Source organism: Homalodisca vitripennis, chromosome 8, assembly GCF_021130785.1.
Source record: "Homalodisca vitripennis isolate AUS2020 chromosome 8, UT_GWSS_2.1, whole genome shotgun sequence".
NCBI classification, from domain to species: Eukaryota; Metazoa; Arthropoda; class Insecta; order Hemiptera; family Cicadellidae; genus Homalodisca; species Homalodisca vitripennis.
In genome coordinates, this window is record NC_060214.1 from 34,651,235 (window position 1) to 34,677,497 (window position 26,263).

The 26,263-nt window shown below is 33.7% G+C and overlaps 2 protein-coding genes across 3 annotated transcripts; one reads left to right on the forward strand and one right to left on the reverse strand.

Moving 5' to 3' along the window:
* Window positions 1-463: 463 nt before the first annotated feature.
* Window positions 464-24,673, reverse strand: LOC124367554. The gene is made up of 6 exons (XM_046824485.1): window positions 23,494-24,673; window positions 22,364-22,555; window positions 20,061-20,231; window positions 5,077-5,160; window positions 1,895-2,026; window positions 464-599 (listed from the first exon to the last, which is right to left on the reverse strand). The coding sequence occupies exons 1-6, from the start codon at window positions 24,523-24,525 to the stop codon at window positions 513-515; spliced, it is 1,698 nt and encodes a 565-aa protein (XP_046680441.1). The 5' UTR covers window positions 24,526-24,673; the 3' UTR covers window positions 464-512.
* On the forward strand, window positions 5,408-18,341 carry LOC124367555 (probable pterin-4-alpha-carbinolamine dehydratase). Of its 2 annotated transcripts, none has more exons than XM_046824487.1 (4): window positions 5,408-5,538; window positions 5,775-5,981; window positions 12,093-12,221; window positions 18,078-18,341. In XM_046824487.1, the coding sequence occupies exons 2-4, from the start codon at window positions 5,847-5,849 to the stop codon at window positions 18,258-18,260; spliced, it is 447 nt and encodes a 148-aa protein (XP_046680443.1). In that variant the 5' UTR covers window positions 5,408-5,538; window positions 5,775-5,846; the 3' UTR covers window positions 18,261-18,341. The 2 variants fall into 2 exon arrangements, with proteins under 2 accessions (XP_046680443.1, XP_046680442.1); XM_046824486.1 differs by having other exon boundaries at window positions 5,439-5,598.
* Window positions 24,674-26,263: the final 1,590 nt, after the last annotated feature.

The window sequence follows — 26,263 nt, forward strand, 5'->3', positions numbered from 1 at the left end:
CATGTAAAAATAAGAAAATCGTTTATGTAAACGTGAGTCCAGAAATGGTTTGTTAGTAAGTTACGGCTTGCGAAAGATTTCACTCGGATTTCAGCTCACCTAGTAAAATGAGGTCTTCTTGAAATTCTGGTTAGGTAGACTAAGGGGCAAACTCTTTTCTTGTGGTTTTTGATCTGATAAGTTGAATAAAACAGATCCCAGAACTGTAAGTTAAGTAGTTTTTGAGAAAACCATCTATTCGCTTTCGGTACTTTATGCTGTTGTTTTGTTCAGAATACAATTTTATATAAGTTTTAAACATTTTGATCTGTTACTTGTTACTTAGAGAATGTTCGAAATAGAATATTTATGAATCACCCTGAGTAATTTTCTTCAGTGGCAAAATTTTCTACTACTTGTCCTTCTCATCCTCCCTATCATAATATTGTAGTGACGGCTTAGTCCTCAATCAATCATTCTGTACTTTTATTTGTATAATAAATATTTTTATTAACTTAACAATTTATAAGTTGTCAAGGTGTAATGAGGTACATTTCTCTACACATCAGAATGATTTTGTACATCTTCAACAGCCGAAGTGCAGCCAATATTCCCAATATCTGAGGAAAAGTAAAACATTAACAGTTAAACAAGTTAAACTGTACAATAAGATAAAAAAATCATCAATAAATAATAAATTGAAATTATTAATGAAAACAATTAAAACGTATGATAAAATAAGATGTTTTCTGTAAAAATTATATACATCTCTACCAAAAAATTACAACCATAATCCATGCCCTTAGCACTATGTAATTGAAAAGGAAATTAAAAAAAGAACTTAAAAACAGAGTTTGACTGAAACAAAACCAAAACTATTGTTATTCCTAGTAATTTTCTACATATTCAAGATCAAAATTTGAGCCTGAAACATATTAACTCACAGCCATTGTGAGCTAATATGAATCAAGCTCTAAAATCAATAATTAGATTATTTCTGTAAAAATCATTATTTATAAAAAGCCAAGAGAGGATTGATATTGAAATTGGTTCTGGTTTTTTAATTTTTTTATCTGTTGAATTAAATATGAACGGCTGGTTTAACAGCATACTTTCTACTTACTATTTTAAAAAAGTACCAAATGTACAATTTTACTTTGAAAAAATTGTATAATAAGCTTCCTGACAATGTAACAACTAAAAATATTAATTAACAATTCAAAAGTATGTTGAAAACCCCAATAGATAAAATTTGTGATTATGTTGATAACTTTTTATGATAACCTTTAAATAATTTTAATCAGTGAATTAATTTTAAGATGATAAACTGTGAACTATGCATTAGCCTTATCCTTGTTTGGGAAAAAAACATGTCTGTAATTATTTTGTCATTCTTCTTGGCTTTTATGTATTTATAAGACTGACAATATCACCTAGCTTTTGGCATGTTTGAAATGTACATTTAAAGGCAGTACAGTATTTGATTACACTCTTGAGTTACTATAGTTACTTTAAACAGGTACACGCTGATTAGCATGGAAAACTCATTCTGTGAGTCCTTTGTAAATGTTCAACATGGCTCTTTCAGTAGCATAACTAGGATTTGGCTTTGGGTAGGGAGGGGGGAGAATCTGATTGAAAAGCTCACTACTATGAAGGGTATGGAATAAATCTAAATTTAAGAAAATAGAAATAAATCTGATTAAAAAGCTCACAATAATGAAGGTATGGAATAAATCTAAATTTAAGAAAATAGATATGACTAATTTAAAGTAAAACATTAAACTGAGCACTGTATTTCTAACAAGTTGGAAGGCTGTAATAAATATATTTAAAAAAAATGTTACATCTTTTGTGAGAGTTCTATTCCTCTCATTTAGCTACGCCACTGATAAAAAATACATTATTTTATTACCAGCAGGATGATTGCCAGTATGAGCAGGCAACTGATCAGCAAGAACATCGACGTAAAGTAATCCTCCAGTTTAGTGCGACATCCACCACTGTAGGCCTGATCCTCCTGGATAAAATGGTTGATACACGCCAACTGTTGAGTAGAAAATTTATCAGTGCAAATATCTTCCCAAAAGACCAACTATGCTTTTGCTGCTGTGTTTTTCTATCACTTAAGAGAAGAGGTTCCCACTTATTCTATTTTAACTGCAAAAGACCTATGTTGGCCTTTGTCAGGGCTCACAAGAGATCATTTACGCACATGAGAAAAAGAATCGGTCTCAGCATTGTTCCCTGAGGTGTACTAAATGAAATAGCTTACCACAAAGATGGATATTGCTCTTACCTAAGGGTTGAGGCACACAACACTCCAGGTAATTTGGCTTCTAATACCAGGCTAACCACGGCAGGCAATGACTATGCTCTCATATTAGCAGATTTAACTCTTTCAAAAGTAATATAGAGTGTAAAAATACATTAAATTAAATATCTTTGGTTTAAAGAAATCCAATTTATAGTGAATGTATTACATTTTAATTGAAAACTTTAAAATTTATATATTTCATAATACATATATATATATATATATATATATATATATATATATATATATATATATTTGAACCTGTTAAGTTACAAATTTATGTAGCAGGTTAAGGCTTAAACTTTCCCATATATTCCAATAGCTCTGAAGGCCATAATTCTTACAAATTAACTTAATTCTTTTGTAAACTCCATAAATTTACACGGAAAAGAATTACAGTATTACTATTACATATCAAATCCAAAAGAACCATAAAGAGAAATTTGTCAGATAACACCCTTTCAACGTGCAAACCTGTAATATAAACAGAAAGTTGGTATTAAGTCTTGTATTTCAGTCAAATAACATAGCAGGTTGTAATTCATATTTTTTTACTTTCATAGTACGTGCTTTTAGAAAATGGTTGTAGTATAGACTGTCTAAAAATATTCTTCATACAAGACTCTGGGCAGAGCAGAGATGAGCTTACAACCTAGAAAGGCCTACAAGCATGGGTTTAATATGCCAATGGCTAGTTGGTTATCTCGCTGATAACAAAGACTAGTCTGCTGATTACCACTAAGATTCTGAGTAGGAGATCTTTTTGTCAATATATACCTAGTAAAGCTTACAGTGGCATAGGTCATGTCATTGACCAAAGAGATAATAGACTGGAGAAGCTTATACAAGGGCCAATATTACTCCAAACCATGCCTTCTTATTGGTGATAACATTGAATTAATGTAGCAATGTTCAGAACTAGCGCTCAATTTTAATTGGGCGTATTTCATTCATACTGACGTAATTCAACAGCTATTTCAACAATTTTTTTCCAGCAAACCCTCTTTTAGGACATATGAATCGGGTCATGCTAAAAGGGATCAGTCTTCAAGGAACATTTTTCGGAAAACTAAAAAAACTGTGTTCTGAGTACAAAAATAATTCAAGAGCATTTATTTTTTTAGTGTACAACAGACCATTCATAATTAAATCAAACCATGTAAAAGGCAGAAAAACAATTTTTACATACTAAAAATAATTATATAAAGTGCTTGACTTATCCCTTTTTAGCATGAAATGGGAATAAATTATCAAAATATTTTGTTTTTACACTCAAATTTATTCAAATAAAATTGTTAAATCTGTGTCATACAGTAAAATAATACATAGGTTAACTAGATGAGTTATTTTTAGTCATCAAAGTCCTCATGTTCTTCTTCTGTAGTGGGCCAAATATAAATTTCGCTGTGCCACTCTTCCAATTCTATGAGGATGTACGGTCGAAGCGTTATTATATCATGAAGTTTAGCTTTCTTTTATAATTTTTTTTATAAATAACAAGCACGTGGTGGTGTCTACTAGGAGTACGCAGTGGCAAGAGCGGTGCTCCAGGGAGGGGTTTGGGGAGGTGCTTTATGCGCATGCGCGAGCCAGCGTAGCTTCGCCGACATCGGCCAAGGATCGCTCCAGCCGCATAGCGCAGCAGACGGCGCGGCGGCCGACGCGACGAGCGTTGCGCCACGTCGGTTATGTCAGTGTGACTTGTTCTATTTGACAACATGGTTAGCGATTATTTTAAAAATCCATCTGCAGATCCCGAACTCGTTGCATTCTTTGTCTATCCACTTCATTCTGATTTAGTGTACAACGCAAATGTGCCATACCAATACGGCTGTTATCATTATCAGTCTCTTGCTGGTCAGCAGTGCAATTAGCGCGTGAGGTAGCTCGCCGCACATTCGATCTACTTCGACGACCTATGTTAGATCGTTTTCTTCTCGGCATTGTAGGCAGTATCTGATATTAATGTTTTCTTGCACTAATAATATTAACCTATAATGGCGACAGCTGTTTTACCCAAAATTGCATGCAGTAGTAAGTAAACATATGATACTGAGACACTTCGTCATTTGTATTTGTTACAGCTGTTAAACTAATTATCGATACATAAACATCAATCAAACATTTGACAGGTAAGATTGTATGGGAAAATCAAATTGTCGTTTCTAGTATTTTCCTTGCAATTTTGTTATATTTTCTCATCGTTTAAACCTTCCCTGGACTTCCACGAACATTTCAAGACCAAAATTAGCCAAATCGGTTCAGCCGTTCTCGAGTTTTAGCGAGACTAACGAACGGAAATTAATTTTTATTTATATAGATTAAATTCTTGAAACAGTCAATAACACATATTATCTGCTTATATGGAGGTGTAACGTTGTTGGCTATAGCCTAGCTGAATCAAACAGTGACCAATACAGTGTTAAAAAAGCAGACACTTTGATATAGCTAATAAATTATGATACTTAGATTGGGTCAACTTCCTACCTTGCCAGTAGTAACATTTTCATGAACTTTTCAGTTTTGAACGTGGAGTCAGTAACAAAGTAATGTAAGCACATATTGAGTTAGTATGGTTTGACCTTTACAATGGTTTATCCAGTCTTTTGCCTCATTTTGTATACACACGCCCAACTAATAACCATTGATACTAAGCAAATTACATATAATTAATTATAACAGAAACATACAATCTATATCAAATAATTAACATTCAATCAACATCTATATCTAATCTAATATAGTATTTCTTTAAAATTATTCTTGATGTACTACTTTACCTTCTGGAACTTATTGTCAGCATGACAACAAGACGGTGGAACATACTTCCAGTCACCTCGAGCTTCTACCCCACAACATTGGTACTGAACACAAAATGAATTAAGGGTAATTAAATAAATTAAAGGTATTGGGGATCCTGTAGTGAATATATTAAAAAGTACTTAATTCTAATATATGCATCCCTTTTATAATCAAGTTGTTCCAAACTAAAATATTTATTTCACATTTTATGCACAATTCTTACATTGACAAAGTCTAAATATAGTCTGTATTAGCAACGCTGAAGCTCAATATTTTAAATTTCCGCGCCGACAAAGAGTGTTTTGTTTGGGATGGGGATGTGATGCGAAGAGATCAGCTCAGCTGATGTACCGGGATAGCTGTGTAAAAGACGAACATACAAAACAAAAAGTACAGCCGATTTGTTTATCGTATTACTAACCTCAATCTGATTCTGAAATGTACGTGGTTAGTTGTTGGGAGTAAACATAATTTAATCGATTTAAGTTGATGTGGCCTATGTATGTATTCTGTTTGTTTGTTTACTAAAATAATAATATTAATACTTTAGTACATGTAAAAATACAACATTACTATAATAATTAATAATGTGAATTTCAACTAGTGGAATAACAAATAACTGCATCACATTACAGAAGAATTTACTGTTGTAACACATTTTCTTATTATTTTCCAGGCTAGAACTTCATCACGGAAGACTGATCACATTATTATTGATTCACTCCCAGCACAGTGTTACCAATCTGAAATGTATCAGGCAGCTGTAATTGGCCTTGGTCTTTCCCATTCACTACTGAAACCTGTTGGAATACTTTCTCTTCATTCCTTCTCAAGGATTAGGATAGAAAGTTTATCTACCTCTTCAGTTTTACTTAGGAAAATGGTAAGTTAATAATGTAAAGTTAGCTTATACATTATTCTATTATATTTAATTTATTTTAGTTTGATCAAATAGATTTAAAGGAACTGTACAAATAAAAATAATTACTATGAGCACTAGATTTTTTTAAAGTTGCAAATATTCAAATATATTAAACCATTGTGCAGAATAACAATTTTATCTAATAAGACAGAGTACAGAGATAAATTGAAGAAAGATTTTAATGAGTAGAAGCCTGATATACAGTAATACTTATCAATATAGCCTATTTATCAAGTTATGGTAAGTTTTGTGAATTAACTTTCTAATTATGGTTCATATATTTAATATTCCTGGAACTTGTATAGTTGCAATATAACTAATATAAATTACGTAATATCAAAAGAGGGAGATTTTAATTAATCCGTACTACTTGTGAATGCAGCTAGTGCAGTTTAAACCATCCATAGCTTAATTTGATGAAGAATTACATTAAACTTTCAAGGTAAAGCTAAATTGCTTATCACAGTATTGTAGATCTACTAGAATTATCTTTTGAATATTTATTTAAATTTCAAATAATTCTTTACTTAATACTGTATTAACTTTTACTTTTTGCTAGTAAAATATATTACAAGTTATAGTGGAGATGATTTTAATTACTGCATAGACGAAAAAAATAATGAAGTAGTACCTATGATATTCTGTGTTAATCAAGCTTACACTATTATTCCAACTATGTGACTTTATACTGTTCTCATGTTAAGTTTATAATAATTTAAATGTGTTGATTCTAATGTAAAAGTAAAGAAATCAAATGTAGTTTATAGAAAACGGGAGGATAAATTCAGATAGAGGCAACGATAAGATAGTATGTTCATCTGTCTATAATGTACAATATCACAAGCATTCAATATCACACAATTCTAATCATATATAGGAACAAAGACCACTTTGTTAGTTTCATTCTATATTTTTGACTATACTTTTACTTTACTTTGTGAAAAGATTTAATTTTTTAAGAACTATCTTGTATAAAAATGTAGTTGATACAGTATCTAATCATAAAAAAGTGAGTGCGTTTATGTAAATTTATGAGTGTGCAGTATAATAAGCGATCACCACAACAATCTAATTAACTATCAATTAAAAATATCTGCACTTACAACGAATATAAAAGGATTTTACCTATTGATTTTCGTAATTAATAGTTGCCAGCTATTTTTATTTTACAGAATAACTATAAATTGCTTAATACAATCTTAAAAGACTATAATGTGATTAGGTTTGACATTATTGTTCTAAATTAATTGAAACAAAGTAAAATCATGTGTAATGTAATTGAGTAATGGCTGGCTGCAAGTATAATGGCTATGTACATGTGTTATTTGTGCCATTTGGCACATTTATATGTCAAAATAGTAAAGAGTAACTAAATGTTACACTGTTTTGTTTCTTACATTTTATAAATATACGTCGCCTAAATAGTTTTTTATTCATCATTAAATTATGTTTTTTTAAGGTATAAAAACAGTTTAACTATACTGTAATTTGAATACCATAATATAATTTGATTTCAGTAGTTATATCAAGGATTTGTTACTCATTTATATTGATGATTCAATACTCTTGCATATCGATGATTTGATAACATGAGTATCGTTGATTTGATAATCATGGATATCATTTGTTGTGGTGACCGCTTATTGTATTGCAGTGATTTATGCAAAAAAGCACAAACTTTTTAATGTTTTGTAGGTAGAATGCAATAACAAATAAATAGAAGTACTTTCAAACTAACCCAATATCACTTTAAAGTTTTTATTCTAATCAGGAATTAATTAAAAACTAAAAGTATATTATAAATAAATCCATATAACCAACCTGTGTTTACGATATGGCTGTCCACCTACAGACCTGACCAATAGTAATTTGCAACCAACACAGAGGAGGCAGATTAAATTTGACCCAAGAAAATTTGTATTGATAAATAAATTAGCTCTTCCTTGTAACTATATAATTTTGAAAGTGACTGAATCATATATTACACTTTCACAATCCATGTAAACAAGAACAAATGCATACACACCTAATATCAAGCATGCCCACTTATGTGATGACTTTATACGCTCCGTATCGGGCCTGCACTACTTTATTATTTAAAATATTTGCAAAGTAATTGATAAAAAAGGTTTCTTAAAATTTTAGTCAGATAATGGATTGAAGTTTTTGATTGCTACAAAAGTGAGTAGTCTTTCATTGATTCCGTTCAGTGGGATTAATTGGTAGACTACCAATAACATGCTTTGGAAGTGAATAATAGGCTGTATGGGTACAATTTACTAATGATTAACAATAGTTAATTGAAAAGAATGTAAAGGTATGAAAAGCAGATCCTTTGGTATTTTTCAGCAAGATACGGTCTACTATCGCCTTATTAATTAACTAGCTGTTTCCCGCGGCTTCACACGCTTATCGTAAGCTTTGCCTGTGTATCAGCACTTCTGGTTCAAGTGAATTATATTTTAAATGCCGATGTAGAGTTTACCTTGTTGCCACGATTAAGAAAATCTGTTTGATTAAAGTCAAATATATGTCAAAACCTAGTGCCTTCAAATAATGTTTGGTTAATTAAAATACGTAACTGTCACGTGATTGCAGTTTATAATGCGCAGTCGCTTTGATAACTTTTAAATTTTGCAGTGTCGCCTGGTGCTGAGTTGCATTGATGGGCATAGCATATAAACCTTCTACGTGGTAAAATACATATACATACAAATTTTAATAATGATCGGTAAAATAGTTTCCAATTCCATGAAGGACAAACACACAAACATTCATTTTTATATATATAGATTAAGAAACTCTAGTAGCCTAGACTATATGGGATAGCAAACAATTACAATGATAACTATAAAACAGTTAATATCCTTTTAAATGGTGAAACCAATCTATTACCAGCATTACGTTTAAAATGTGTTAACACGAAATAAGCGCTGAGAGCACTATGCCTGAGAACGTGTATAGGCCTACATGAAAGTAGCACTGAAGGCCATAGACTGGTCAGATTTCTTATTAGTATAATTAGTAGTACATACTATATTGCTATTATGCATTGTATTGTTTCAGTTACCAGTAGCAGTTAAAATCCAAAGTAGTAAGAAGGTTCGTGAGCTAAAATGGTTTCGAGTCAGAGAATAAATAAAAAAGAAACTAAGGAACACTGTTTCTATCTTTATAAATTCAAATTCAGATATGTAAATGGGCTAGCCCCCTGGAAATGCACACAAAGGACAATATTCAACTATATGACACATTGCTTAAGTTTTGGCCCCACAGTTATAGTATTCAGTGGGAGCCTGACCGAACCTAAACTTCTATGACCCACTCCTACCCACATCAGTATGAATTCTATTCAGGATAATCCATTCCTTAGGATAGAGTTACACATCAACCACTTATTTTGTTGGATCGGGAATAAAAAACTTATGTTTTCCCAAATCGCATCCCAATATGCATTCTAATACGCAATCTATATGTTTTTTTATGAAAATTCATTCATTTTAGGTAACTGACAGTTTTACCCAGCAGGGATCACTTCTGGCTGGTTTATACCTTCCAGTTGAAATCACTGAGCTCAACAAAAACTGATCTGTCACTTAAATCTGGACAACTTTATGGATGTCCAGGAGCGGCACATCACTAACCGTAAATGTCGAGATTGTGTGGTGCAAGGGCAATTCAAAAGGTCTAGTCTACTATGGGAGATGACTTTTGGAGTCGGTGGGGTTTTTTCCCTACCACAGAGGTTCTTGCTAGCCTCTACATAAGGGTGTGCCACCCCCTGCCCGCTTTGACCGGAGAGGCTGGTTCAGAGCTGACATCCCCTTCTTTCAAAGGGACATGAGATTATTGCTCTAAATTCTTCCTCATGGATCTCGATAGGAGGCGGTGCCTACCCCCAACCTTACCCATCCAAATTTATATAAGCTTCTTGTCCTAAGAGAGAAAAAACTGGCAGTTTGTATGGGTGGATGTTTTGAATTCAGCCTATCTCTGTTGTGTGGAGGGTTCTGTAAGATAGGCAATTCAGGGTTTGAAGAAATTTTCTTCCTTAGTGAGGCTTCATTTGGGACTTACATTAAGGACTGTAATGTTACTAAGCTAAAGCACCAGTAGCCAAGGAAAAAGGAGACGCACTTACTGTCATATCATTATGTTAAATTGCATATAATCTTTTCTAAGCTATGTAGAAGCACAGTATTCAGCTGTGGAATAGGTCAAAGACAGAGCTAAAGAACACAGAAATGGCCATTAACTCCCAATGTTGGCACAACTAGATACAATGTTAGCCTTTGTTCTAACTTTACCCACAGATTTTTTCTAAGTGGCTTTTAAACACTAGCTTTTAGACAAGATGCCATATAAAATTATAAATTGCTTTCTACAAAAAAAAACAAAATTAGTTCCACTTACGTAATAAAAAAGTTATTATAATTTGGGTTTAGCACCCTTTAAAAGGGAAAAGGGATTTGCGTACAGGAGGACAAGTAGAATACATTTATAATGTTGAAGTAATGGTTTCCAGTTATGCCAGTTAGCCTCACGTCTACTGAATCTCTTCAAATCATCTGCATTGTATCCTTGATGAAAGTAGTTATGGTTTTAGTACTGAAGACATGTTTTGTACTTCCACAAAATTTTATCACCAAAGCGCTTTTGCTAGCAAGGGCATTATTAGTTATGACATGTAAACAAAAAACAGATATAAAATAGAAAAAAATTAAACTAATAGTAAAGACCACAAACTATAAATGATAAAAGTGTTATGTGGAAAAATAGGGTTTACAATTCATAATTTTTGACTGAATTTCTTCTATTACCAAAGTTAAGAAAATGTCACTGAAATTTAAGGAAGTTTGAGAAATATGTTCATATTTTAAAACCGTTATACATACTTTCTTTTCTTTATTTGGTCCATGAGGATTCTTTATAAACCACAGTCGATGATTCAAAATATATATATATGATTTTTCTTTATGACTGTTCCACTAATTTTGATTTTCAATGTTTATTTTTATAATTATAAACACGTTCTTTCCTTCTTGTGTCTTCAGGTCTTGCTTGATGTTTGTCGAATTTAAGCCATTAAAACATCAGTTGAAAGAAGCAGTGTCTATTTTATCTTAATGGCTGTTTATCTTAATAAAACACATCTAGATGTTTAATAATGGACTTTTTGATAAGCTACATGAATGAGCTAGTCACCAAGTTGTAAAACCACTAAAAGACTGTCACTCTACAATTTCTGGTTCAGAATAATAATTTACATTGATAGCCTACTTCTAAATAACTAAAGATTTAATATGTTTTTATTGTTTTATCAGTATAATTATATCTCAAATTTAATTTACCTTTGCATCTTTGAGACATTTAAAAGACTTTGTAAAAATTAATTTGTAATAATAACCTATTTTGTTTTGTGTTTTTTTATGAAAGGTCTTTGAACCGATGATATCCCAACATCCTATTTTTCTAAGTTCAGAGAATATTTTCAAAGTAAACTTTAAATAGAAATATCTTTTATCTTATAAATAAAAATGAATCACTAAAAGTGTTGCTAAGCACTAAGCTCGAGAACAGCTGTACCAATTTGGCTAGAATCAGGCAAGGTGGATGAATCTTGTGGCAATCATAGTGGCCACATTACATGTCGATAAATAAAATCGTAATGGCCTTGGACGATCAGCAATGCGTGATGTGTAGCGGAAGAGGCACAAAGTCGATTATTATGCATTGTTGTACCATATTGGCTGTATCACATTATTGTCGGAGGTAACAACCCTTCTATTAAAAAAAGGTTTATATAGTTAGGAAATTTAGGTAACTGTAGGTATTTCATGGTCTACATAAAGGCGACCTCCCTGCCATATAAAAATTGTAATTGTTGTATTGATATGATGCGGAATAACTCAGGCAGTTATTGTAGGAACGATGTTAACATTGTAATTGAACTTAGTTTAAAAACGGAAATAATACTTATGGTTAAAAATTATTATTTTTATTATCATAGTTTCAATGTTTTGGCTAGTCCTAATAAAAAATGTTAATGGAAGTTATTTTCTGATTTTACAGGCTCTGTCACCCAAACTTACAGGTGAGGATAGGGAGTCACACTTAAAACCTCTTTTACAAAAGCAGTGGGTCCTGGAGGATGGGAAGGACGCAATTCACAAAGATTTTCAGTTTAAAGACTTCAACCAGGTAAAGTTGCTGAGTGAGCATACATGAATCATGTAGCCTGATTGTGGATGTTTGATTTTGAATCAGTTAATTAATTGTGTGACTAACTTTTCCTAATATCTAAATAAGCACTGTTATTGAAACAATATATCAAACGTTTTTGTAAACTCATCCATACATGGAATCCTGGGAAAGAGTCATCAACTGTAATGACACTGAAATCGCTTATAAAAATTTCTCTAACATCGTTACATCAGCACTGAACCAAACATGTCCTTATAAAAAATATAAGCAATGCAAAGGCAAAGAAAAACTATGGGACCCTGAACTGCACACTTTGAGGCAAGAATTCTTAGGTGCCAATGATCGTTATCTTCTTATGGGCTCATTAGAACACAAGCAGGAAGTTGCTACTAAGAAAAAGAATTATGACTTGAAGATAAAAGAACTCAGACGTCAGTCAACGATCGACCGAATAGCACGTTCAGAAAATAAAACTAAAGCCCTTTGGAATATTATAAATAATGAAAGAAGAACCAAGAAATCGTCTGTAGGACTGAAAGAACTTAAAATTGACAATAAAACTATCAACGATCCTCAGCAAATTGTGGAACATTTCAACACTGTTTTTACGACCATGGCTGACTCTGCTATTTTAAACAACAACCCTCTAAAGAACAGAACTCCTAGTCCTATTCAGCAGCTTGACACTTGCTCTTTTTATCTCTATGACACAACAATTGAAGAAGTCATCAAAACGATCAACTCACTGCCAGCTAAAGTCTCTGCAGGTATTGACGAAATCTCACCAAAGTTGTTGAAGGCTTGTAAACATGAAATAGCCTACCCTTTAACCACTCTAATAAACATGTCCTTCCAATCTGGTAGATTTCCACATCAACTAAAACTATCTAAAGTAATCCCCATTTTTAAACAAGGTGATCAGTCTGAAGCATCAAACTATCGCCCAATCTCGCAAATTTCAACATTCTCTAAAGTTATTGAAAAGATTGTGCTTAATCGTCTCCTAAACTACATGACATACAATAATCTGCTTACTGATCAACAGCACAGTTTCACCAAAAATAAATCTACATCGACAGCTTTAATTAGTTTTATTGAATACGTAATAGATCAAATAGAAGCTAAAAATACAACAACAGCAATATTCTTAGATTTAAGCAAAGCCTTTGACACCCTTGACCATGAACAACTGCTGACCAAACTAAATACCATGGGAGTACGGGGCACTGAAGCTGAGTGGTTCAGGAGTTACCTAACCAATAGAGAACAGGTAGTTGAAATCCGGCATACTCAAAACAATAAAATTGCACACATCAGATCTAGTCCACTTCCAGTTCTAAGGGGCGTCCCCCAAGGATCAGTTCTGGGTCCTGTACTCTTTACTCTATTTACGAACGATTTACCTAAGTACTTAGATGAATTTGCTACAACTCTGATGTATGCAGATGATACCGTTCTACTTTTAGCCGATAGAACCCCAGAAAACCTGGAGATAGAGTCATTCACTGCAATGAACATGGCGGTACAGTACTGCCATATTAATAACCTGGTAGTTAATGAAGCTAAAACCCAGCAACTCATATTGGGCCCAAAAAAGGAACAAACTGTGCACCTGCCTAACGTCCAAGCAGCATCAGAGGCAAAGTACTTGGGAGTGACAATAGATGAAGATCTCAAATGGACAACGCACATTGACAACCTGTGCAGGAAATTAGGTACTGGACTGTATGTTGTTAAAAGAATAAAATCAATAAGTGATGTACCCTCTGCAAAAACAGCCTACTTTGCTTTATTTGAATCGAACCTTCGCTATGGTCTCCTGGTCTGGGGTAATTCATCTGCAGGAAATCTCCAACGTGTGCTGGTAACACAGAAAAAAGCAGTGAGAACACTTGCTGACTTACAGCCAAGAGAGAGTTGTCGACCAGCTTTTATCAACCTCTCAATTCTGACTGTTGTATCCTTGTACGTGCTGGAGGCAGTAACCTGTGTGCACGAGAGAGGTTTTCCCAGAGGATGTAACACACATCATTACAACACAAGACGAGCGACAGATTTTCATCTTCCTGGGCATCGACTTTCTCTATTTGAGGAGAAGCCCTCTTACATGGGTTTAAAACTGTGGAACCACCTGCCAGAAGACCTGAAGGGACATGGTGCGGCAAAATTCAAGAAGGAGGTGAAGCTGTGGCTGCTGCAAAATCCATTCTACTCGTTAGAAGAATACCTGAACAGAGAGCAAAACTAACAACCAAACTGGACATTTACCTGTAAATTCATTGTTTGTAAACTACGCAATTGTATTTATATGATCTGTAACAAATTTTGACGAGTTACAATTCTCAAAGAATTTGTAAATAAAGAATTTGTCTATTGTCTATTGTCATGTTTTAAATTTATACAAACAAGCTATTTTTTAAATAAAAATATCCCATTTCTCATTCAAGCTTAATGACTATGTTGAATAAATAACTACATATAAAAATGTGAAGACACAACTCAACTATCAATTTAAAATTGAAACAATTTGTTTTCATCAGTAGAAATCATGAACATTCATTAACTTCATGAGTTGGTTTAAACTTTAAAGATGATTAATCCTTTTACTTTCTCTTCCATACTTACATAGATGGCCAAAAAAATCAAGCTTTTGTTTGTAAATTTTGTATTTTGTGTATGTAAGCACTGAACTTGACCAAATAAACAACAATTTTAATCAAATTTGGCTTGCAAGTGTACTTAAAAGACTTCCATTACTAACAAATATCCACATATGTTTCATTCTGGGATATAGTGATATTATAAGATTGTTTTCACAGCTTATAGCCCATTAATCTATATGTATTTGATCTTAGTATGTACGGTACATCATTAAACACTAAGATAGTTTAAGATTCAACCACGATTGTCTTAAATTTGATGCCAGAAAAAACATGAACAAATTTTTTCATACAGATAACATAAATTTTGGAATATAAATTTTAATCAATATTCATTTTTTGTCTCACATTGTGGCATACAGGTTTTTCTTTCAGTTGTTGCTTGTAAGTGAGAGTAGTGATTAAGATATGTTTTACCGGGCTGTGACCTGTAATTTCTGACATTGTCAATAATTTATAAAAGTTCAAAATACAAGATTTTTTATTATTATTACTAAAAATGACTAAAACAATTTAGTTTAAATTTGTTTCTTCTTGTTTTGTAAGTCAGGGTAAACCAAATCATGTCACAACTCGGACCTAGAGGTCTCTGGAAGTGTGAAAATACATAATAGAACAGTGCGTGAAATGTAGAGTAAGAACGTTTATGCCATATTTTGGTACTATTTAACTACAATGGTATATAGTTATGTTTAATTTAGTTACAGTAATCTATCTAGTCTCTACATTTATCCTCTTGGAAATATTAAAAAATATCCTTTCAGAAAAAGTACTTAAGAATACCACTAGTTGTGTTAAAGTGTTTCAAACTGCACATGCACTTTTTATTTCTTTCAGTCAAAGTCTGTAAAATTTATAGTATACCAGCATGCATAATTGGCACACAAATCTCTTCACCATGTTTGATCTTTTTCTTTAATTTTGTAGTACTTTTTTACTCTTCACAATACATTTCTACAATCACTCTATGTTATCTGCCCTTTGGCCTATTTCTTAATTTTCTGTCATGTATATTCCACTGCAACATCCTTTCATCCTGCATCCTTTTCACAAGTAGAAATCAACACATTTTATCCCTTTCTGATAAGGGAATATGGATGTACGTACTCCTTGAAAGTTGTATAAATATGATATTGACTAACTAGTGCTTTGAAATCATCCATAAAATGACAACACAATCCTTAGTGCTCTTTCACACGATCCGGCGCGCGCCATGCGGCGCGAGCCTGATGCGGCGTTGGGCTATGGGAGTAGATCAGTCTTTCCACACGACATCAGGCGCTTGCCGCACGGCGCAGACGCCGCGCGGCGCACAAATTCCCGCCGGACTCCCCTACGCCGGACACGCGGCGTCCACGCCGGACACGCGGCGTCCACGCCGGACTACTCTGCGAAGGGCTATTGTATCATATTGGGGGTTTCACACGGTCCGGCGCGCGCCGCACGGCCCAACCTCTAGTCTTGGGTTTGCCACTGGAGAGTGAAGACGTACGTATACTTCGGTATTGTTTTTGTTTTTTTAAGTAAAAATGAGTGAAACACAAGAGGTAGTGGCAGTCGAGCCAGTGGAACCAGCCAGGTCCCTACTTCGCAATACCAGCAAGTCCACTACCCATATCCCGGGAGTCAGCCTCAAAACGTGTATTGTCCTCAACAACAACTGCAGTTTGCTCCGTAATTTTCAAACCAGACCTACATCAACCCATACATTCGTCCGATTCTCCCACATACCTCAACCAGCAGTGAACGGTACTATCCAATGAACCGACAAACCAGTCAAGAAGCAAGCAACCAGCAGCCAACGCCACCACCACGGACACCAACCCCGCATCGTGCTACAGTTACTCCAGCATCAAGTGTCTTGTCCTTGGATTTCGAAAGAGATTCAATTGATTTTAATATTTGATAAAAGTAAATTAACATTTCAATAGTTGAGCATGTACTGAACAGTCAAAACATGGGAGCGCCGCACGGCACGCGCCGGACGAAACCGACCTCGTGTGAAAACATTCAGCTTCCCAGGCGAGCACCGCGCGGCGGGCGCCGGATCGTGTGAAAGAGCTCTTACAGGTCACCACTAGTACCTTTATATCCGAAACTGTTGATGGTTGCTTTACAGGGTACAAGCATAACCAAATCACCTAAGTATGAAGCACCTAAAGGGACTTCCTTTGGTGCTTAAGTTACCAAATTAAACTGTTGTGTTGTGTTCTTTATTGTGTAATTAATTTTTGTGTTTTAACAATGATTTTGTATAAAAATTGTAAGTTTCAGATTTTTTATCCATCTGTTAAAGTTGTTACTGCAGGACAAGTGATTTAACCGTTTGTTGTGGTAGTTTTAGCAGAAGGGTTCTCATGGTTTTGGTGTTATTATGGTTTAAATGGACTTTAAGTTGTAAAAGATATTATATGGCCGTGATTTAATAATAAATGCTTTGCAAAACACAAAATAACACAAATAAAGCGGATTTTTCTTATTATAATAATAAAGACAAAAATGCAAAGCCTGTGTTTTGGGTTTGGTACATTTATACAAAAATACAATGATCCCGTCAACTTTTACCCAAGCCAACCACCGTTAATTTAAGGTGGACCCTCCAGCCAGCTTTGTTACAAACCAGTGACCCTCATATAACTGTACACCAGACCGCAAAACCCCATAGTGTCAGGTGTGGTAATTGAACCTTCCTCCAATGCCAACCGTGTACAAGAGTAGTGACTTAGCTGTCTTGGATGTGTAGAAAGGTCACTTAAGATTTGCTATATCCTGATTCTCTCCCTTGTGATTTTTCCCTTGAAATTTCATCTTGTGTAACATATATGGCAAACCACATAAAAGTGTTAATCAAGACAGACATTCTCTTCTCTGACCAACCTGCAGGAGATTTTTGGTTCAGTTAACCATTAGCATTTATTTAAATGTATAGTATACAGTATTTCAGCATCATAAGTCTGTAATCATGTTAGGAAAATTGAAGAAATTTTACAGAATGCCTGAAATTGGTCTTGTAGTTGTTCTCACATCTTCTCAGGTCAACCTACAGGAGATTTTTCGTTTAGTTAACCATTTGCTTTTCTTTCAATGTATAGTTTACAATATTTCACCATCATAAGTCATTAATCATGTTAGTAAAATTGAATGAATTCTGCACAGAATGGCTGTAATTGTTCATGTAATTGTTGTCATGCAGGCATTCAGCTTCATGACTCGTGTAGCACTGCTGGCTGAGAAGATGGATCATCATCCAGAATGGTTCAATGTCTACAACAAAGTCAAGGTCACACTGTGGAGTCACGATGTTCAGGGGCTGAGTCAGCGGGACATCAAGATGGCCACTTTCATGGAGACTGTCGCTGCTTCCTTGGCAGCTTAAGTAACGGAGATAATAATATATGTGTGATATTTTCTATTGTCTTATTTTTAGAATATAATATAATGTTAATTTACAAACCTATCTGGTGTTTTATTTGTTATTGTTAATTAATCCATGGGTTTCTGATAGATTTGCTAAGAAAATTCTCTATTATTATTTATATTTGCATCATTTAAGAATTTTCCAAAAAAGGTGCATCAGAAAGAAATTGAGGGAATAAGATCAAGAGATCACCGGAACATTTCAGTAGTAAGGAAGGGTAGAGGAGTAGAAGAGAGAAGATAAAAACATAAAACAGGAGATGGGAGACTGTAAAGATGAAAGAGAAAATGGGAGAGTAAAATGTGCCAAACAGATTTAATGATGCTGAAAAATGCTAAAGATGACTTATTTAATAAAACATTATAGTCTGTTATATTTTGTATATTATTAGTCCAAACAATTTTGCTTTACTAAACATATATTGATTAATTTAACTCTGGCTGGTTGCAGAAAAATTCTTAATGAGCTGACCAATAATCAGATAACAGTAAGCCACAGAGATATCTCTGCAGTATAAATAGAATTTATAACATTTTGTAATGGTATAAGTTAACACAATAAATTTTAATTTGCAATAGTGATGGTATGAGTTAGCCACATCAGCATTTTGTTTTGACTTTATTGTCCACAATTGATAAAATGAGAAAGTAGCATTTGTTTTGATGTGAAAAGTAAATAAATTAAACTTAAGTAAATGCAAGTATAAGACCCTATTTAAACCCTATTTAATTTTACAAATCACTATTAGTATTATTAAGACCATAACAATACCACATAATATTTATTCATCACTGTCATACAATTCAGATTGATTCAGAGCTCTTGCTTAAGGATTCTCTACTGAAAAATTAATTTCCCACAATTACATTTTGAATATAACAAAAATTGTTCCAGTTAGACCCAAAGCAAGTCATCAGCAGCATTACTGAGTTTATTTGTATTTATTAAATGTATTAATTAAATGTATTTTTTGAACCTTTAAATATTAAAAAAGGCATGTACATTATGGGTAAAAGATACTGGAATTTAATAAAAGTATTGTGTGATATCTAATTTCAAATTGTGTAAAAAGTGCAAAAATCCAAAATGCTCTCATTTGAAAACAAGTTTTATAATGAAAAATTAATATCCATGCTTTTTTTGCCATTATTGTGTGAAAAATATTTTACATTTTTTTTGTAAACTACTCTAGAGTCACAGATATGAGATTTGTAGGCCTATTGCTTCCATATTGAATAGATTGCGTTTTTAGTTCAAGTTGCATAGACTCAGATTCAGAAGTTAAGTCAGAATCAGTACTATTTTTAGGAATATGTATTAAAAAAATTGTTATTCTACAGTAAGATTATACTGATACAATGGAGTATCAAAAGACTAGTCAGGATATCGCGAAAGTCTGTTAAACTATCTGTAAAGTTTTGCCTTTATGTCTAAATTTTCTGCTGTTTGGCCTTTTGATCCAAAATCAGTAATTTTCCTTCGACTAAGAGGAACTTATGTACCAAGTTTCAAGTCTGTGGGACCTTTCTATTAAGAGTTTTATTGATGATTTTAAAAAGGACGTCATATACGTAGTAAAGGGTCCTCTTTTTTGTTTGCTTTAAGAATTTTACCTTCTCCCTCACAGTAATCACTAAGTAGCTAACATCAGTATTTGTCTTACATCTCTGAGCTCAGTATCTAACACCTTCATCTTCTTTAGATGTCAGCAGCAATTAAGGTCCAATTAAGGTAAGCAATAAAAACAAATCAACTCACCTTCTCCTGCACAGTATCCCAACCCTGTCGTATCCAGCGTTGGCACCTGTACTTGTTGAAAGTGGATACCATGGAGTATCTCTCTGTGTCCTTGAGGTTCGAGAACATCAGCCAGAATATCAGCAGATAGATCAAGATGACCAGAGCCAGAATGGCTGCTGCGATGCAGTACTGAAATAATTTGGTCAGTTGATCAATTATTGTTTCTTTCAAACACAGTAAAATATCCATTAAATAAAATGGTGAACTAACAGAAATAGCATCTGAAAATAATAAAGAAGCCTTGTACTTAGATCTTAAATTTATATATCTATTAGCTGATATAAAATCCAGTTATAAATAAATTCATGTAAATTCAAAACTGAAATTGCAGCCTGTACTTATTATTATAGTTATAGTTGCAGTTATTTTAAATATTATTTGCAACTTTCAATGTCAGAAAGTATTAGCCAATTTTTATGAATTTACTTTTGTCAAATGCTAAGAGAAACAACAATTGGTACATGTGATATGTGGATTGGTCTACATGTTTTAAGGAGAATATAATTGGGGAATTAGATTCATGGGTGAAGGAGGTGTAACCAGTAAAGATTGACAGGTCCATAGCAAGTGTCATTAACCAATTATTAGTCCAATAACTAATGGGAATTGACAGAGTTCTTCAGTTTTTCCTGGAGTCCTAATCACAGGGTTTCCAGTTTAGGCTATCCTGGCTAAAATTGAGGTTGAAATTCAAATTTCAGTACCTTTACCCTTGGCACAAGGATCCATAGCATTGTAGAATTTGTACAGAAAACTCAATCCCACACCATTAGCCTTGGTCAATAGCCACATACGCAGATAATTAATATCTTGCTTTTATATAGCAGTACATAAAAACACGAGAAAAAAATTAACAGCCTTTAAATTTCATTCATGTAGGTAATGCAGTCATCAGGTTCACTGTTCAGTGTCACCATCTAGCAGCATTTTGTGGAACTAGATGTATTAGTTTGTCACACAAGTACATGAACTATGAAAAAGTGGTAAATTAGTATTCCATTGCTGATTATGTCAAGCTTTAAGGTTAGGTTCCTCCAAATATATTGTTGAGTTAATAATGTTTTCTTATTCCATAATCATTATGCATGGGGATTTTAATTTCACCTTAATTTTAATTAGCTTGGGTCTTTCATATCACTTGTTCTAAGTGATTGTTAAAGAGAAAGCTTTCTGACGTTCATATGTCATAAAAATGTGTATGTAGAATGATGATCACTAGAGATGGTCATATGTGGAATATCAGAAATTATTTCCGTCCATCTATGTTCATGAATAGTAAAAGTCCAAATTGGAGCACAAGTTTCTTCATTTTAATTTGTATAATCGTTCACATTCATTTTTCATCCTACCTGATTTTAAGTGAAATTTTAAAATCCTAGGAGTAAAAAAGTAAATCCCATTACTTAAAAATAAATCGTTGAAGTAGGCCTATTTTATGATTTACCCTAAACAACATTTTCTGAGCCAGGTACATTAATTTGTTGACAGATTTTTAACCCTACAAGTAAAAACCTTAAAACTGTTTGCATTTTTTTAGTAATTTTGTTACTGACATTTGATTTTCATGTTGCATTATTGTGTAAACTTGTCATTGCAGTATGTATTAATATTATGAATTTTATCTTACTGTTACCTTCTTAAGATTTTTTATTTTATTTATTTGTTTATTCCAACAACATTCACACATTTTTTTTATAAAAAATACAATATTTAAGCAAGCAATTGCTTATAAGCATAAATAATTACAACATTGTAAATAGTGGAGTAAAAAAGTACAAAAATACAGTAAGTAGTAGAAAAAAAAACGAGAAAAGAAACAAGAAATATTGCAATCAGAAATATAATTTTATAGCAACAATAACAATGGGATTAATATATACAAGATAATAGTAATAATAATAACAATAATAATGTCAAAAACAGATACGATTGAAAGCAAATTCACTATGGATTGTTCCTTGAATAAATAATGAGGGATATATTTTATATAGTATTAATATATATATGAGGGAATATTTTATATAACCCTAAAAATTAACAATAAACCAAATAAAATAAATCATTTATGGTATTAAGAATAACTAAATAAAATTTAAAGAAATAACAAGACATTTAAAAATTATATTAAGAATTTAAATTCAGACACAATTAATTGTTTACTTGATGAGAAGTAAATGAATGAATCCTACTAAATATTAATTAAGACATGTACAAGTTAATTCTTCAAATCATCTTCTTATTTGATAACTAAATTCACTTACCGCCACAAGCATAGGTTTAGCTCTGGTGATGGAGGTGATGATGCCATACACCCCCACAATGATGATGCAGAGAGAAAGCGCCATCGCTCCCCAAACCCAGTTGACAAAACCTGTTTGGCCGATCACAATGTTGATGTGGTTACGGAACAGGAAGTGTATCATGGTTAGTAGCAAAAGAGCTAGACCAACCAGCTGTAATCAAGCATAAAAACAATCATAGAAGCAACTTGAATAATTTATGTTAACTAAATTTTAAAGCCGCTGGACTAAAATCTAAATAGTGTAATCAGAAATTGTAAAATTGTGTAATCGTGAAATCAAGAAGCCACGAAAATATTTGATTAAGAATTTCAAGTGATATAATCTTGTACAGAATTTTTTCCCAGTTGGATAGTGTTTTACATCACTTTGGAACTGTCAGTATTAGGCAGTATTAAATAACATTATATATCTGTCATTACCGATCTGAACTATACACAACTCTCTTATCTGCTCTTGTACCACATGAAAAGCGAATTTGGACAAGGGCTGTGGATGGAATTGCAGAAAAAGAGAAGTTAGAGGAGTCACATATTTCTGATAAATTTAAGAGGTCTACCATCATATCATGTTACTTCCTAAGAGAGTGGCTCTAGAGGGAAAGAAACAAATCAACCTCATAGGACAACATTATCCCAAACAAAGAACTAAAGAATTCATGACCTCCAAGAGGTTCTGGGGTCAGGTTATTTAAAAATGTGCCACAAATGCCCTGCTATAATTTTATCAAGAAAATACCATGGCAAGATTAAAATAATACAGGGCAGGTAAGGGGGACCCAAGCATAAATTACCATAAATCAAAATGCTTTCTATAAATTCACCTGTTGCATGGATCCCAATTCAAATTTATATAATGTGAGTAACAGGTGAGTTTAACAACAATCATTAATAAGTAAGATTAATTACCGACATACTTTTTTACAGTTGCAATGAAATAACCTTCACTCTTTCATTTCCATTGCTTTGAATTGCTGCAAAGTACACAATAAGAATTATAAAAAAGAATAATAACTTCCATGCCTGGTCCCTTATAGGGCCATGAAGAAACTCATGACTGATAATCAATAGATGTTATCAACTTTAACTCACCACCAGTAGGGTATTTATGATGAATAGTGCCCACAGAAGCGTTTTAAAGTTCCTTGTGTACCTTTTACACTGAATCACTCTGTACTGTTCTTCATACTTCTCCCCCTCTTTGTCATTGTCCTTGATTTGATCCTCAGGTCTCTTTTCTCCCTGAATTCCATGCTCACCCAATCCCAAGCTGCCTAAATCGTAAGCATCTGCCCTTGCCAGTATGGGTTTTCCTGAGCCCGTGTATGTTCTCTTCTCTGTGTATGGCCGTGTGTCGGGGTAAGGCTGGCCTGAAATCTTCTGCTGATATTCAATATCGGTTGACCTATGGAAAGTTACATCTTCATATCCAGAGGTATTTGTTGGAGGATATCCATAACCAGATCTGTCATTTTGAACTGGCACTGGTTTTTTTGAGAAGCTTTCAGTCCCATAGTATCTTCTTGGACGGCAGCTTAAAATGAGTTTGTTTCTAATGACCTGATCATTCACTGTCACTGGTTCTCCATCGTAATTAATTGCTCTGCAGATCAGGGAGGAATGCTTACCGAGGTCTCCATCCGGGTTTTCAGATGATGATGCAAGGTTGGGGTCCCGATATTGAACTGCAGGGAGGGAAGGATCGTAACATACATCTTTGGTCTCTCTCTCAAAACTTTTCACTGGTTCAGTTTTTGGGCTTTCTGGTCTTCTATTTCTTGATGGTGCTTTATCCTTGTAGTGAGAAAGGTTGTTAGGGAAGTAGTTTGGATTTGCAGTGTCTTGAAATTGGCCAACGGGCTGCTTCTCATGCTCTTTGGGTAGTCTATGATAATCATCACTAGGATAAGGAGCTAAGTATTTGTTTCTGTCACTCTCTGGTATTTGGAAATGTGCTTCAGGAAGAAATTGTTTGTTCGTTGGATACACTTTTTTGTAATGCACTTTCTTCTTTGCCAAATTTCTCTGTTGGCTCACAATTTCATCATATGTCTCGTACTGCCCAGGTCGTTGTTGGTGAGGTGATCTCTTTTCTTTTTGCAAAGTTGAGGATTTCTGATCCATTTCTTTAACTTAGGGGGATAAATTTCAAAATTTATTTAAAAACTAAATGCTCACCAAGTTATTTTAGACTAAAATTTGATTCTGAGCATGTTTAATTTAGAAAATATGGTTATTGTTTTTACACTGATTTACTATCAACAACAAACTTACTATTTTCATCTGATTCCATATTTAATAGTAATACTTTTGAAGATCATGTGTTAATATATTTAGGGGTTTCTCAGTTGTTAATGAAGCTTTTAATTAAATCCATGAGTTTAATTGAGTGCATTATTAACTCATATATTTTATCATTTAAACTATAGGATTTCTGTATGGGGAACTCTTCATCCGCCAAAAGACTTAAAAAACAAAAAACTGGCTATAAGAATAATCCGTACATTTGTAATATTAAACAAGGATATTGTGCCTTGCTCTCCACCTCCCTAGGTAACTGTAATCTGTTACCTTGTGTAGCAGAGTTGCTGGAATCTGCAACTCCTCAGCTACTTATCAGAAAATCAAGTTTAAATTTTATATACATTTGAGGTTTAAGTTCAGTCTCATTAAATTTTTGAAAAAAGGGCACTCCAGAAAGAAGGAGTATGTAAAAGCGAGTCGAACGCTCGTACCGCCCAGTGAATTGTGATTATCATCAATGACATGACATCATCACTTCTTTTCACTATAATGTTGTCTTGTAGTGGTCTTCGGACCTATCTACGACTGAAGAGACTAAACAAAGTCGAAACAACAGAAGCACACCTCCATCCTGAAAGACGGAATGGTTGTAATTTATTGACGCAGGCTCAATCAATTTAGAACATGCAAGCCACGCCGGAACGGATTCGGACACACACGAAACGTAACGTGCGCCGACATCAATACTCGGAGAGGTTGATGTTTTGGTTTTGAATTCTAAATGTAATTAAAACAATTGGCAAAGGGTTTATCCCTTTCAACCTTATAAAATGATAACCTGTAATGGCGTCAATAATTCCCCATCACTATTACGCGCAACCGGGTTAAAGACGTGGGGCACGCTGATTTTAATCGCAGCTATCAACCAGTAAAAGCCATCTTGGCTATGGGAACCCACACGATCGCCGGATAAGCAGATGCTGACACGAATTGTGAAATAGAGCCTAAAACGTGCAACTGTTTGATGGTACAAACGATCTTGAACGTCTGATTGAGAAGACGACCTCATATCACCGAGGATTTAAGAACTACACACCCTACCGCAACACCTTATACCAATACAAATTTTGAGTGTTACACTAGTTAGGTGCAAGTATTCAACACTTCACTTCTATATTTAAAAATTCTAAATTTTGAAGGTTTGTGGAAAGAAGCAAAGTGCTATGAATTTGGGGTTTACATCAGGTAAGAACGCCCTAGTGGCGGATCGTTTCATCCAATGTAAATGTGTGTTGCCTTGAGCAACACAAGAAGTACCATCTGTTTCGGTCTCAGAGCTAAAAAGCTCGTACCTCATCAGGTGTACACTTTAGTACACGACAGATTTAATAATTAAAGGTTAACTTCAGATGAAGAGATTCTGAAGTATAAAATTTCGAAAACGAATTAAAATCAATTGAAACTTAATTCGGTCAAACTTGTTAATTTTGAAATTTTGGAACAAACTGATTTCTGAGTTTCACGGGGGCACACCCGAGTCTGTATTTAGAACGGTGTTTGATATTTATTGAGGAGAGAATGTTTACTAAACAAGGATATTGTGCCTTGCTCTCCACCT

Coding starts and splice junctions, on each gene's coding strand:
- LOC124367554 (XM_046824485.1), bottom strand. CDS start 24,525: ATGGATCAGAAATCCTCAACTTTGCAAAAAGAAAAGAGATCACCTCAC. Junction 22,556..23,493: donor TCATAAATACCCTACTGGTG/GTGAGTTAAAGT, acceptor GCTTGATTACAG/CTGGTTGGTCTAGCTCTTTT. Junction 600..1,894: donor TACTGGCAATCATCCTGCTG/GTAATAAAATAA, acceptor ACTTTTCCTCAG/ATATTGGGAATATTGGCTGC.
- LOC124367555 (XM_046824487.1), top strand. CDS start 5,847: ATGTATCAGGCAGCTGTAATTGGCCTTGGTCTTTCCCATTCACTACTG. Junction 5,982..12,092: donor CAGTTTTACTTAGGAAAATG/GTAAGTTAATAA, acceptor CTGATTTTACAG/GCTCTGTCACCCAAACTTAC. Junction 12,222..18,077: donor AGTTTAAAGACTTCAACCAG/GTAAAGTTGCTG, acceptor GTTGTCATGCAG/GCATTCAGCTTCATGACTCG.